Raw genomic sequence first — 13,242 nt, forward strand, 5'->3', positions numbered from 1 at the left:
AGTGACCTAGGGAGTGATTTTAATTTTTTTCATAGTAAAACTAAAATATTTAAAAGTCTTAGTAAGACTGTTATTTAAAGTAAGATATTTAAAGAATAAACTGAATAAAATTTCACAGAAAATTTTATTTAGGTTATACTTTAACATGGCCAATGGAAATACATTGATAAGGCTTTAGCTAGATCTAAACAGGAAGAATAAGCCTGCCTTAGAAGAGACTAAGAGATAATTTCAAGGTTACTCTTTTATTTAATTAATTGGTGTTCAGATGACTTGATATTAAGAAACTATTGTTTTCTTTTCTCTTGTTTAAAAAAATTTTTTTTGTAGTTGTAGATGGACAGTGTGCCTTTATTTTATTTTTATGCAGTGCTAAGGATTGATCCTAGTACCTCACATGTACTGAGCCCCAGACCCAGCTCTCTGTCGTTTTCTTGTAAAGAAATCGCAACCTCTTAGGAGAATTTGGAAAAATAGATTTAAAAGTTTTTAAAAATTAAAAAAATTAAGGTTTAATATTACTTTTAAATTTACACATTCTTAAGTTTTTCATACCATTAATATTTCTAACACATAATAGTGCATGAAAATTTTCCAGTTTATTTTAGATAAAAATGTAAATTATTAACTCATAGAAGTAGAATGTAATTTATGTGAAATCGCTCAACTTGGATGAAGGATAATGAACAAGATAATTTTACCTTCCCAAACATACAATTATTACTAGAATATTTTTAACTCTCATTAAAACCAGTATCCCTGTACCTTGTATCTTTATCCTTTACATAAAGTAGGAAGTTAATACATTGATATTAAATTTGAGGGTGACAACCATGAAGCTGGAGTAAAAAAATCATGTTTCATGACTAAGTTTTATTTTTGTTTCACTTTCTTTTTGTATTAGAGATGATTGTTGACCATCAGATTGAGACAGGCCTCTTGAAACCTGACCTTAAGGATAAGGTGACCTATACTTTGCTCCGGAAGCACCGTCATCAAACCAAGAAATCCAACCTCCGGTCTCTGGCTGACATTGGGAAGACAGTCTCCAGTGCAAGTAGGATGTTTACCAACCCTGATAATGGTAATGCAGGGCCATTGGCTGCTGCTTTCTCTTACCTGTCTCACCTTTCTTCCACTTCTCGTCATCTTTTCCTCCACATTTCTTCCTTTTTCAAGTTCATATGACACAGTCATCTCATGATAGTTTTTATCCAGGGGGGCAGTTTATAGACTTGCTGGAAGGATTTCACTGCTACTGTAGGCTGAAAAAGCCATGGTGCCTGGCTTGCTCCATATATATCTCTTCTGATGGACTGATATGGTTTGGTAATAGCTATGATGATCCAACCACATATTTCAGATGCATCAGGAAGCTTATATATCTTGAGTACTTTAGGTAGTATTTTTCAACATGATGGTTTACCAGAATTAGGAGAATATAGTAAGATATGATAAATGTCTTGAAATCTCATGTAATGAGGTGTTTTCTTGGTGTGTGACAGCATCCAGCCTATAAATGATCACTTCATAAAGTAAGACTCAATAATTGTTTTGCTACTTTAAAAAAACCAACTTTTCTTTTCGTAGGTTATAATCATGGGAAAATAAGTATTCAGGATGGGTTATTAACCCAATTATATAATAGTAGGGAAGGCACTATGTCTTATTCATACTTTATTGCATTTATGAGAGTTTCCTGATAAAAGTGCTATCTTCTGGATTATTCTCTTTGTTTTAAATAAATTTCATGATTGGGTGCAGCCTGAGAAAGGAGAATTTAATTTCCATGAAGCATGGGAAATGAAGGTGTGGTGGGCAGAGTTGCTAAGCACTGGGGTAGTAGAACTAGGTCTGTACTTCCATTCTGCCTATCTTGTTTAGTGTCAAGAGAAATGAGTAGATATGGGAGGTTCTATTTAATTGTGTTCAGTTGCACTTTCAGAACATGAACATGTTGTCATGGAAAAGGTGGATTGAGAGAATTGTGTAGACCGAATTCCAACTCAGCCACTCTGCTTCCAGAAATGGGGTTTTCTGACTTAGTGTTAATGTGAATAATTGGAAGAGAGCTTACTACAAATGTACTTTCTCAGTTATATTTCTTAAGAGAAACTGGTTACAAACAAATAAATAGAATAGAAATGCTCTTTGTAAAGAAATTTCACAGTGGTTTGGGAGGCTGAGACAGGAGGATCACGAGTTCAAAGCCAGCCTCAGCAACTTAGCAAAGCCCTAAGCAACACAGCAAGACCTTGTCTCAAAATAAAATACAAAATAGGGCTGGGGATGTGGCTCTGGGGTTAAGTGCCCCAGGGTTCAATCCCTATTTTAAAAAAAAATCACAAAAGATAATCTAATCTGGAACATTCCTACTACAATTTAATGATTCTACTATTACCTGGAATATTGCTGCTGACAGGAAATGTTTTGGTTTTTGCGTGTCTCCACTTTATTTACTGGTTTTGTAAAAAATGGTTTTTGAAGAAAAAGGTTGTTTAATGACTGAAAAGGTTATAGGGTGAATAATTTTAACAGCTGATGTTAAAATGTATTTCATTTTAAACAACCCATATTTTTGAAATTAAGGCAATTCAAGTTGAAGTCCCTCTTGTATATCATATATAATAATACTCTTTCTCACATAAAATGAAATTTAAACAATTGAGAATTTGTTTTTTTTTTTTTTTTGAATTGTGGGGTTGGTGGTATAAAGAGGTAAGAGTATAAAGAGGTAAAAAAGTGCGTTGTGTTTTCAAATGTCGTATTTGTGAAGAGAAGAGGAAGGATGAGTACTGTGAGAGTGCTTTCTACCACTGCAGTTCTTGGAATTGCAGGCAGAGTCAAAATTACAAACAGATGAATTTTGGAGGCCAGTATCTCGTGGTAGCTTGAAATCGGTCCTGTTATTAGTACTGACCTTCCACAGTATGTGGATGTGGAACACAGCTAGTGAGTTGATACAGCTCCTCATTTTATCAGTAGATCTCTGTACTTCAGAGGAAAGTTGAAATTGCCTTTGTCATTCACCTTTTCACTTGTGAAATGTTATATGTGCTGGGCAGAAAGCAATAGGGAGGGCAGGCAGTTCCTTTCTGGCTCTTCAACGGATCACCTTACACCCTGAAGCATGGGATACCATTAGGTCTTTTAAAACCTATTATTATTGGCCTTTGTGTTATCCAACTCCTTTTAAAATATCACAGGCAAGATTTGGCTTTGAGACATTCTATAGCAGTGAATTTCATGTGCCTCCAAGATACATTATTATAAATTATCAGATGGCAAATTTTTGGCTTTGTAAAGGTGCTTGTTCTAAACGTGCAAGTTTACACAGTTGCCTTTATATCTTGGAGTTTAATCACTTAATATCTTTAACAACTACAAAATGTTCTTAGAATAAACTTTTAAAATAAAGAATTATATAACTGTTGCTGCTATTTAAGCCTGAATCTCATGCCTATTGTAGTTGGAGCTATATTCTAATATCCTCATGTAAAGTCTAGATAAACTGAAGTCACCTTGGTCTTCTAGAACAGGTTGGAAAATAGAGCCAGTGATATAGTCAGCTTTATGCGAGCAACAGTGTGATAAATAGCTGAAATTTATGGAGATACTTCAGAGTTGGGAATTTTTTCATTTCCCAGAGGTGTGCTAGAACTAGCTCTTATCTACTCAGAAGAGCCAATTGTTATAAAAAATTTTGCACACTGGTTAAATACAGCTTCTATTAAAAATTAAATTATGTAAACATCTAATTAAATAACTATATTAAAAACTCATGTAATAAATACTCAAATTTACCACTTCTGACTTATTTCACTATATTTTATTGTAATCTGTACTCTTGAGGTAATTTCCATCTATTATTGAGTCTGTACAGTAGAAATACTATAAAATGGTCTGCTACTGTGCATCACTTCCCAGCGCTCTATGGTCTGGGAGTACAGAAGTCTTTTGAGAAGTGGTGTACTAGTCATCCCATCAGACCTAGATTGTGAATTTCCTTTTTTTTCAATCCAATTTAATAACTTCATTTTTTATTAGTGAAAAGTTGTTTCTTCTTTCTAATAAAAAAGGTAGTTTAGTACTTAGTTTCGATGTCTATAAAACACATGATGAAATGACAAATGAAATGACATTATGTAAATGTTTAGAATATTAATAATACATAGTAACACACAATATATTTAAGCATGATTAGGAAAGATTTCATGAGTCAGAATGGATTCTGGAATGATACCTGCTCTGTAGCTTACTACTGGGAGGAAACTCATGGATATAGTCCTGATTTATTTCCTATGCCTTTTAGTAAGTGATACCAACACCCATTTGTTAGCAAAAGAGAAAGGAAGCTGTCTTACAGAATGGTCTGTCTCCTTCATTGGTTTTACTCTTGGCTCAATGGCTGTTGTGGACCCTAAACCACACTGGGAATTCATGGGCCCCATCAAATAGATCAGGGGTTGGAGAAGGTGCCAGCTCCAAGCAGGGTGGTGGCTCCTAGGGCTCATGCTGCTACTCCCTGGCTTTTCTTGGATAGGGTCTCTTTTGTATATATAGGGGCCCATGGCATGCTCCTGATTGGACCCCTCTGAGTTTTATCTTCAAATTACCACCTCCCCCTTTTTCTCTATCAATATGAGAAATGTGAGATCTTTGGTTCTACCAGTTTTTGCCTCCACTTACTCCTGAACCTGGTCTCTTCTTTCAAGGTTACCTACCAGGCAGGAGCTGCTTCCTAATTCTTTCCCGTGTGTTTGCTTTGACATAGGCATAGAATACTTCAGGTATTTTAAAAAAGGTTCTCTATTGCTGTTGCCTACAGAAACAGTGATTAACAATGCAGAACAAACAATAGAAAGAAACCAGGGCTTTTTTGTTGTTGTCGTTGTTAGTAGTAATTCTAGGCTTCATAGAAATGGAAGTAGGATTAGTAAGGCTCTTGTTGCTTTGGATCTGATTGAGGTTAGATCTATTCAAACTATTTGGTTTGAATACTAGATCAACTGCCTTGACATTGGCACATGTTGGGTCTGGCTGGGACCACTGCCAGGTTTGGCAGCTTTCTCAGTCCCTTTAGCAATTGTTAGCTTTTGGTCTGGGCTTTAGATTCCAGTTAGCCCCGTTGTCTCTGGCTGGGTTGTTCTACTTTGCTTATTCCACCACCCCTGCCCTGGACTCTTCAATTCAGACATGTCCCTGAATCAATGGGTAGGCAGGCATTTTCCTAACTTCCTTCAAAGGTTCTGCTCCTCTGAAGCAGGCCATCATGCTTCCTTAGTTCTGAGATGAGACAGGTGACATTTTGCATCTTTAGGCCCATAGCATCTTAAGATGAGAGTCATCTTCCCAGGTGCCTTTCTGTGTATTAGTCAACTCCTTCTGAAAACCAGCAGCAGATATCTGTTTTGTTCTGGATTCTAATTTCCCATGCATTTGCATAGCACATGTAAATATTCTGGCCAGACCTCAGGAATGATCAACCTCTTCCCAACTTTAGAATAAATTAACCAATCCATGGAAAGTGTCTAGAAACATGCTCGAATGAGATTATTCCTTAACAGCAGTAGCTGTTATGTTTATTATTATAAACAAATTTCTCATTTACCCATCAGGCACTATTCTTACTTTACTTTCTTTCCTCCAGGCAGTAACTGATCTTCTTGATCAAAACTGTTCAAATCTTTTAAACAATAACTCATTTTTCTCAAGGGCATTCCTTCTTGGTGTTTGCTAGTCTGTTCTGTTCTTGAAGGCAACAGAGAGTCTGGCTTAAGAGACACAACACTAGTGAGTGCTGGTTTTAACACCAAAGGCCGACTTCACTATCTTTTTCTAGAAGTCATGATGCTATCTTTTTCCAAAGGTTTTATTCAAATCTTGCTAATATTTGGTAGCAGCATGATTTTGAGGAATTTACATAATCTCCCCAAGCCTTAGTTTTTGTATCTGTAAAATAGTGTAGGTAGTAATATCTTATTCATTGTATATAACCAGAATTAAATGAGATATCTTTGTGAAAATTATTTATTAAGAAGTACACGAGATTCCTTTATCAGAATCAACTTATTCAGAAATATTCTAAGGGACAAATTTCATGACCTTCAGATTTAAATTTGAGGACAGAGTTTCAATTCAACACCATTATTTTGTTTTCTGTATTTCTCAGTTTTTGTCCCACATCACTCCAATATGAAAACATTCCTGCAGTTTTTTTCATAGTGTTATTTTTGTTATCAACTTTACATTTACCAAAAAAATGCATAATGTGTTGACACTTAGAACTTTATAGCATTTTTAATTTAGGGTAGAAAGATTAATAAGTATGTGTGAGCAATGACAGTTCTTAGCCATCAATAACTGATGTATGTACAGCAGGATGTCACCATGAGATGAACATGTTTTTTAATTTTACTAATTGTCAGTCTGTTTTATACAGCCAGAATGTGGGTAGAGGAAAGGAACTGGAATGATTCTCTTTGTCTTATCCTACCAAATACAAGCACTCTTGCACTCTTCTTTATTCTCCCTTTCCAGGAAAAAAATGTGTATTTAAGGGACACTGAATGATTTGCTGTTGCCAACCCAGAGTAAATCTTGCAAAACTTGAGAACCTTCATTGAGCCACCCTTGCAAAGTTTTCAACTGCCCAGCCTCATCTTGTTTTGAGAGTAGATGGGAGAGGAGGTGCAGATCTGAGACCATGTCCTGGTCTCTATTAAAGAGAGATAGAGAGAAGAGGAGAGGGAGGAGAACAGGAAAGAGTGAGGAGTGATGAGGATGTGAGCTGGGTGGACTCCTGGTTATGTCTTCCTAAAAGAAGAAAGGGGAGAGGAGGTTAGTTTTCCAGGAGTAATTAAGCATGCCTGCACTGCTTGAACCCTGTTTCAGTACAAGGGACAAAAAGAAGATCTTTGCTGGTGTGTGAACCTGATTTCTTAAAAATCACATTTTGAGGTTAAAGTTGCATTTAGTTTTTAGTGGATATTGACAATGATACTTGGATTTATTTATGGAATACAAAGTGATGCTGTGACATATGCATCCAAGGTAGAATAATTGAATCAAGCTGATTAAGGTATTATTCATCACCTCAAATACTTACCATGTATTCCTCCTGTTTACTTTTTACTTGAAGCATTGTACCCTTTGACCAACATCTCCCCATTTTTTCAACTCCCCAGCTTCTGGTAAGCACTGTTCTACCTCCTGCTTCTATGAACTATTATTTCAGAGTCCACATGTAATAAATGAGACAAGTGATATTTTTCTTTCTGTGTTTGGCTTAACAGTGACCTCTGGGTTCATTTGTGTTTCTCCAAAAAACCAAAAATTTCCTCTTTTTTTTTTTAATAGGACTGACAGTACTTTGTTTTGTTGATGTATATCACAATTTTTTTATCCACTCATCAGTTGATAAATTCTTAGGTTAATTCTATAACTTGGATATTGTGAATAGTGCTACAGTAGACATGGGAATACAGATATCTTTTTGGCATTCTGATTTCAGATCTTAAAGTTGAATTTGAATAGGCCAAAATTGCTGTCTGTAGTGTTTTCCAACATGGTTCAGACTGTTGAGCACAGGAAACATCATTCTGTTAATGATAACCTCCCATTATTTAAGCACCTTGTACATACTGGACATATGCCAGGCATTGTTGTCTACCATATTTCTAATGTATGTAAATAATCTGCATTTGAAGATGAAAAACCTGAAACTCAGAAATGTAAAATAACTTGCACAAGCATAATCAATGGAGGATCCAGTGTGCCTAATAGCAATATGATAATTACACTACAAGGGAAATAAGCTTCCTCAACCATAATTTATTTCCCACACATTAATGAGTCCAGTTCTCTTATTTTGTGCAATCATGAGATGTTGAAGAGCTCTGGTAGCTATTCTTTTTGTGTGTGTGTGTTGATGGACACAACACCTTTATTTTATTTATTTTTATGTCTTGCTGAGGATGGAAGCTAGTGCCTTACAAGTACTAGACAAGTGCTCTAACACTGAGCTACAACCTCAGCCCCCTGGTGGCTATTCTTTATTTGCAGGAATACACATCAAACATGGCAGACTGTTGATTATCTTATTGGCTTTCCAAATGAAGATTTCTATGCAATGTATCTTAAGGGTTTATTGGTGAAATACTACTATAATATTAGGTAAAATTTCTTAGTGAAATAACAGTGGGAATGCATAGTAAGTGCTTGATAACTACTTAAACATACAACATTGCATCCCCCCCCAAATCATACAATTTTAACATAAATAAACTTCTTCTCTTCTTAATACTATTGTTGAAAAAGCATTTTTTTCTGGAGAAGTTTCCTTGATCTGTTTGCATGAGTCAAAAAGAGACATGCTCACTTGAGTAGATTTAGGATGGATGTCTTTGAACAAGTTGATTTCCAAGGGGAACATGAATCATTAAGCAAAATTTTTGATTCATAACACAATCCAGATATTGGAAACCATCACTCAAAAATCTTTAGAGGCATAGCTTTCGTCATCAAGTATGATATAAACAAGATTCTACCTTGTTCGTGGCAAACATGATTTAAAATTTGTAAGATGCTAGCAAAGCTGTTTGTTTTGTAGCTCAAGCATCAAGGACAAAAATGAAAGCATTTTTTAAAGATGCACACAGTATATCATTACTGTGGTCTAATTATGAAAAGTTCAGTTCCAACTTTGGGAACAAGTTTTTAAAATTTGATGTTTGGAGTAAATTTATGAAGAAAAAAGTAATAAGAAAGGGTTACAGTTTGTGTCTCTTCCTGCACAGAACACCGAGGGCCCAACAAATCAAAATGTTAGAATTTGCCAGTAAAAGTAATGGATGCTGTGAGCCTCCCAGTTTTCATGAGGGTGAGCAGCCAGATGGCTCCAATCAGGCTTTGCTAAAGCACAGGTGCCAAGTCTCTATGGGCATTGCATTTTCATGCCTGTCTTTGCAGCCAGGTTCTTTGCCGGTATGTGCCAGGCTCCATTCCACCGTCCCCTTAATGAGGAGGCTCAGCATTAGTGGAGGCTGTGTATGCAAAAGGGAGTTTATAGATTTTGTTCCCAACAGATACTACACTGACATGCTGAGAGGAGCAGAGAGAGAGAAGCTGTTGGAGAAAGCTAGTTACCAGCATCTTAGTATTTGAGCAGCAGCTGACTTCTCGTACTCACTTTAGTGTTGGGCCATGACATCAGTGATAAAGTCTTGGTAGCTACATACTCGTGAGAAGCTAAAGGAATGTGAGTTTACATTGTATTACCAGTCTCTTATCAGTTCTCACCGATTTGGCATTACAGTCAGGCCCTTGTTTGGGCCCAGGCAACTGAGTGTCAGTTGTATACATTCTTCTCAGTCATTTAGCCAAGCCTGCAGGAATATTGGCTCTTAAAACAGGGCACTAAGTCATTAAAAGAAACAGGAGGTGAGACTTGGTCAGTTTGATAATATACATTTCTAAATGCCTCCCTCTTGACAAAAGCAATTTTGGAGTACTCTCAACTGATTCATTTCCCTTTTTCATTTTTCTTAGTGCAATAAAAACTTGCAAAGAAGTTCAATTATGGGAAACAATTAAAAATTCAGATTGCAAAGAGAAGACATCAGATTTGCCTCAAACAGGTGCTGGCACAGATGGCCCTCTCACAAGTCCTGGCTTTATTTACAGCTTTTAAACACAGACAGATAAATTGACAAAAATGTTTCTGGATTTTATAATGTGCTGAATGCCCAAATTTGGCCATAAACTTACATTAATTTTTAAATGGTTCAATTTAAAACCTGACCTCCCAAGTCACCAATAGCCTATTAAAAAAAACTGTCTGCCCTGTCTTTTGCACACTTGTACGAATAGAATTATCTAATATTTGCTCTTGGATGTGTTTTGCTTATTGCCTTGATCATGTTAATGGCTATATCATTAAGAAAAAAATACTTCTCAAGTCAAATTGTACATAGTCTGATGGTTAGGTATTTATACCATCACTGCCATTCCTTAAAAGGATCATTATGCTGTCCATTTCTTACTAGCCTGAGAGCATGGTGCTTGATGAAAATAGCAAGACAAATGACATGAAGCCCAAAGCCTAAAGGAAACTGTCCTCAGGAAGAAGTCGAAGGTGTTATCCAGTTGATGAAATGTACCTGGAGGAACCATACTGTATATTTAGCTGCATCATTATTTTATCCTTACTTATTTTGTGGTCTTAAGATTTTGCATAGGTACACCAAGTATAAAAATGGTAGTAAAATAAGTATTAAAAGGCACCAGAAAATGAAGATTAATACGCATTTCTAAGCGGGTCTCTATTAAGATATTATGTATCCTGGTGTCATATTGCTGGAGAACTGAAAAACAGAAAATTGGAAGCCACTTCTGTATTCATCAAGGAAAATATTTCAGAAGTGAAAGTCTGAAATGTTGCTTTCTACCTTTCTGAACAAGATCCATAGACGGGTCTGTTGGGTAGATCATCAAAAAGCTGCTTACTAATATGACATCATGTCCCCTGTGCTTTGTAAAACTATGTGTAACTTCCCTCTGTGTGTGCTCATGTGGTACAAATTATTAACAGTCTTGCTCTGACATCTTGAGATTGGTGTTTATTATGTAAATCTTTCTTTGGGAAATAATCCATGTTTTGTGTATAAGAACAGCGGGGCGAATCATCCATTGATAATTGGGGAACTATAATGATTGAATGTAATTTTTTTTAACTTTTTCATTCTGTGTTGGGATATGTTTCATTTAAGGGTGCCGGGTCATGGGAGGGGGTGTGTGTCGTTGTAATGTGTCATTGTTCTCCTTTAACACGCTTGTGTGATTTGCTTTAGCATTTTTTCTTCTTAATTAATGCTTCCATCCTCATCCTTGCTGTGGCTGCTCATGTGTCCTCCTCCTTCTCCTGTCTTCTGCTTCTGACACTAAAGCCCGCAGCCCGCTTGAGAACTCAGTGCTCTGCCTAGCAACCCGCACCTTGGACGATGACCCCCGAGTGCGGCGCACTCCCAGCGTGGGATGGCTAAGTAAGTCAAGGGCTGGGGAAAGGGCAAGGATGGTGGTGGGGGAGGGCGGGCAGGGCGATGACCTCTTGGCCATGGAGTGGAGGGCATCCTCTGGCTTGCCTGAAAGGGTAAGATGTAAAAATTCCTAAGCTCATGATTACTGATGGATTGCTTCTGCTTCCAGACAGTACAGGAATAAAGAATTCTCTGGGTCATCTGCTGGAGTGAATTTGAGTTGAGAACCTTGTGAATCAGTGGGAAGGGTGTGAGAATGGGGTCAGGGCTGATACTGCAGCCTGGCCTTTATGCAGTACTTGTCAGAAGCTCAGGTCCCTCATGCTGGACCTTGTTCCTTCAGAGGATTATGAGCAAGGTCACTTGGGATGAACTCTCTGAGGGTGGCTGGAAAGTATTCAGGTGCTAGATAGGAAGAACTTACTAAGTTAAGGACTTAAGACCCTGAAATACTGATTACATGCCAGAGAGCCATCAGGTGCTAAGAACAGTAAACAAGGAGCTAGAGATAAGAAAGAATCTTTAACTTTTTAAAATTTAGAGCTTTACTAAGGAGGTAAAACTAACAAACCTAAAACCAAATAGAAGCAAACCTGTTCAAGAAATCACATGGACTTTCCCGGAGATTTTTATATTGATCGTGAATGGTGTAAATGTTGGTTGGCAAGAAGCCTATCTATGGTGACATCATTGGGTCTTAACTGATTATTATTCACTTTCATAGAGTATTCCTACTGATTTGAGCCTTTCACTATTTTAGCATAAGAGAATTTCACCTTCTTAGGAAGATGTCCTTTCCATCTAGATGAATGGGAAAAGATTTAGTTCATCTTAAGATAGTGTTTGTTGAATTATGTTCTTCTAGGGATTCTCTTGGTGTTATTCTGACATTTCAAGAAGCTGTAATAATAGCCTCTGTGTCTTATAGAGGTATACATGCATGTGCTACCCATTAGGTATGGTATGGGCACCGTGCATTCAGAGGTGAACAAGGTGAGTCTTTTCCCTCATGGGAGTTCCTTTCTGATGAGGGAGGAAGGACACAAATGGGTAGCAGGTGTATAAAATTGTTGAGAGCCACAGCCTAAGGGGCCCCAGCAAACTTCCAGCTGCCGGCTGATGATTGGCTCACAGCGGCCCCAGCAACATCTAGCTGATTGGCTCCTCTGCGGTGATGCTCATTGGGCTGTTTCCCTGCCCTTTCAGACCACGGAGCTGCTCATTGGGGGACTTTTTTGGCTCCGCCCAAGTGACCCAGCCAATCGGCCTCAAGAGCAGGAGGATTGTGGGAGGTGGAGAGAAGTTTGTGTGGGAGAGAGAGGCTTGTGGAAAGCCGGTGGTGGCAGTTGAGGCTCTGAGGATTTTTCCTGAGAGGCTGTTTTGTTTGGGGTGTATGGTTCTAAAAATAAAGTTAGTTTCTTTTGACAAGTGGCTTCTGATTGTGCCCAGCCAGACTGAGGCATTTTTTTTTTTTTTTTAAGAACACAAATCCATCTTTATTTTCCATTTATCAGTGAAATCACTGAAAACACACACATGCATACACACCACCTACACCCATATGTACGCCCATTTATACATACACATAAGATTGTGGGAAATCTTGGCCTTGGAGTGGTGTGGTAGATAAGGCTTTTTGAGGTGGTACTTTTGGGGGTTAAATCTTAAGGAAAAAGTATGAATTTTGTAATGGGAGAATCAGGGGAAGACCCCATTATTAAACTATTAACTTTATAATGATTATTTCTATAAAGTAGGCCTCATGGACTTGAATAAAAGTTTTTCTTGAATAATAATAAAAGTTGCAGACATCAGTTCATTGCTTTTCATTACTTTTTTGCAAACTCTGAGCTAAATACTTGATGTGACAGTATTTAGTTTTTCGAGCAATCCTGTGACGAGGCCATTATTATCCACAGTTTACAGATGAAAAAAAATGAGGCTTAGACTGGTTAAGAAGCTTTCCAAAATCGCACAGCTCATGTGTGTCTAGGGAAGGACTTGAACTTCATCGTGAAGTTCATCAATAATATGATGGGTGACATTTTATTTAAATGGTAAGAAATTCACAGGGACAGATTACCAGAAAGATCTACTGACCCTGTCATGAAGCTCTAATACCTGTGTGATTTTCTCTGCAAGAATCATGTACTGTTTCTAATGTATTCTTTTATTCCTCGGTGTTGCCTATTGTGGAGAAAATAAA

The 13,242-nt window shown here is 37.3% G+C and overlaps 1 protein-coding gene across 7 annotated transcripts in view; it reads left to right on the top strand.

Annotated features, from left to right (window-relative positions):
• Slc4a4 (solute carrier family 4 member 4) overlaps positions 1-13,242 on the top strand; it is a 335,973-nt gene that overhangs the window by 151,684 nt on the left and 171,047 nt on the right. For 5 of the 7 annotated variants that reach the window (XM_048785765.1, XM_048785761.1, XM_048785763.1 and 2 more), the window contains one exon: positions 905-1,084. In XM_048785765.1, coding sequence (XP_048641722.1) covers positions 905-1,084 — 180 coding nt within the window. The remainder of the gene's footprint in view (positions 1-904; positions 1,085-13,242) is intronic. The other 2 variants (XM_048785764.1, XM_048785762.1) reach the window with 1 other exon arrangement.

The sequence above is a fragment of the Marmota marmota genome, unplaced genomic scaffold (assembly GCF_001458135.2).
Source record: "Marmota marmota marmota unplaced genomic scaffold, marMar, whole genome shotgun sequence".
Classification (NCBI taxonomy): domain Eukaryota; kingdom Metazoa; phylum Chordata; class Mammalia; order Rodentia; family Sciuridae; genus Marmota; species Marmota marmota.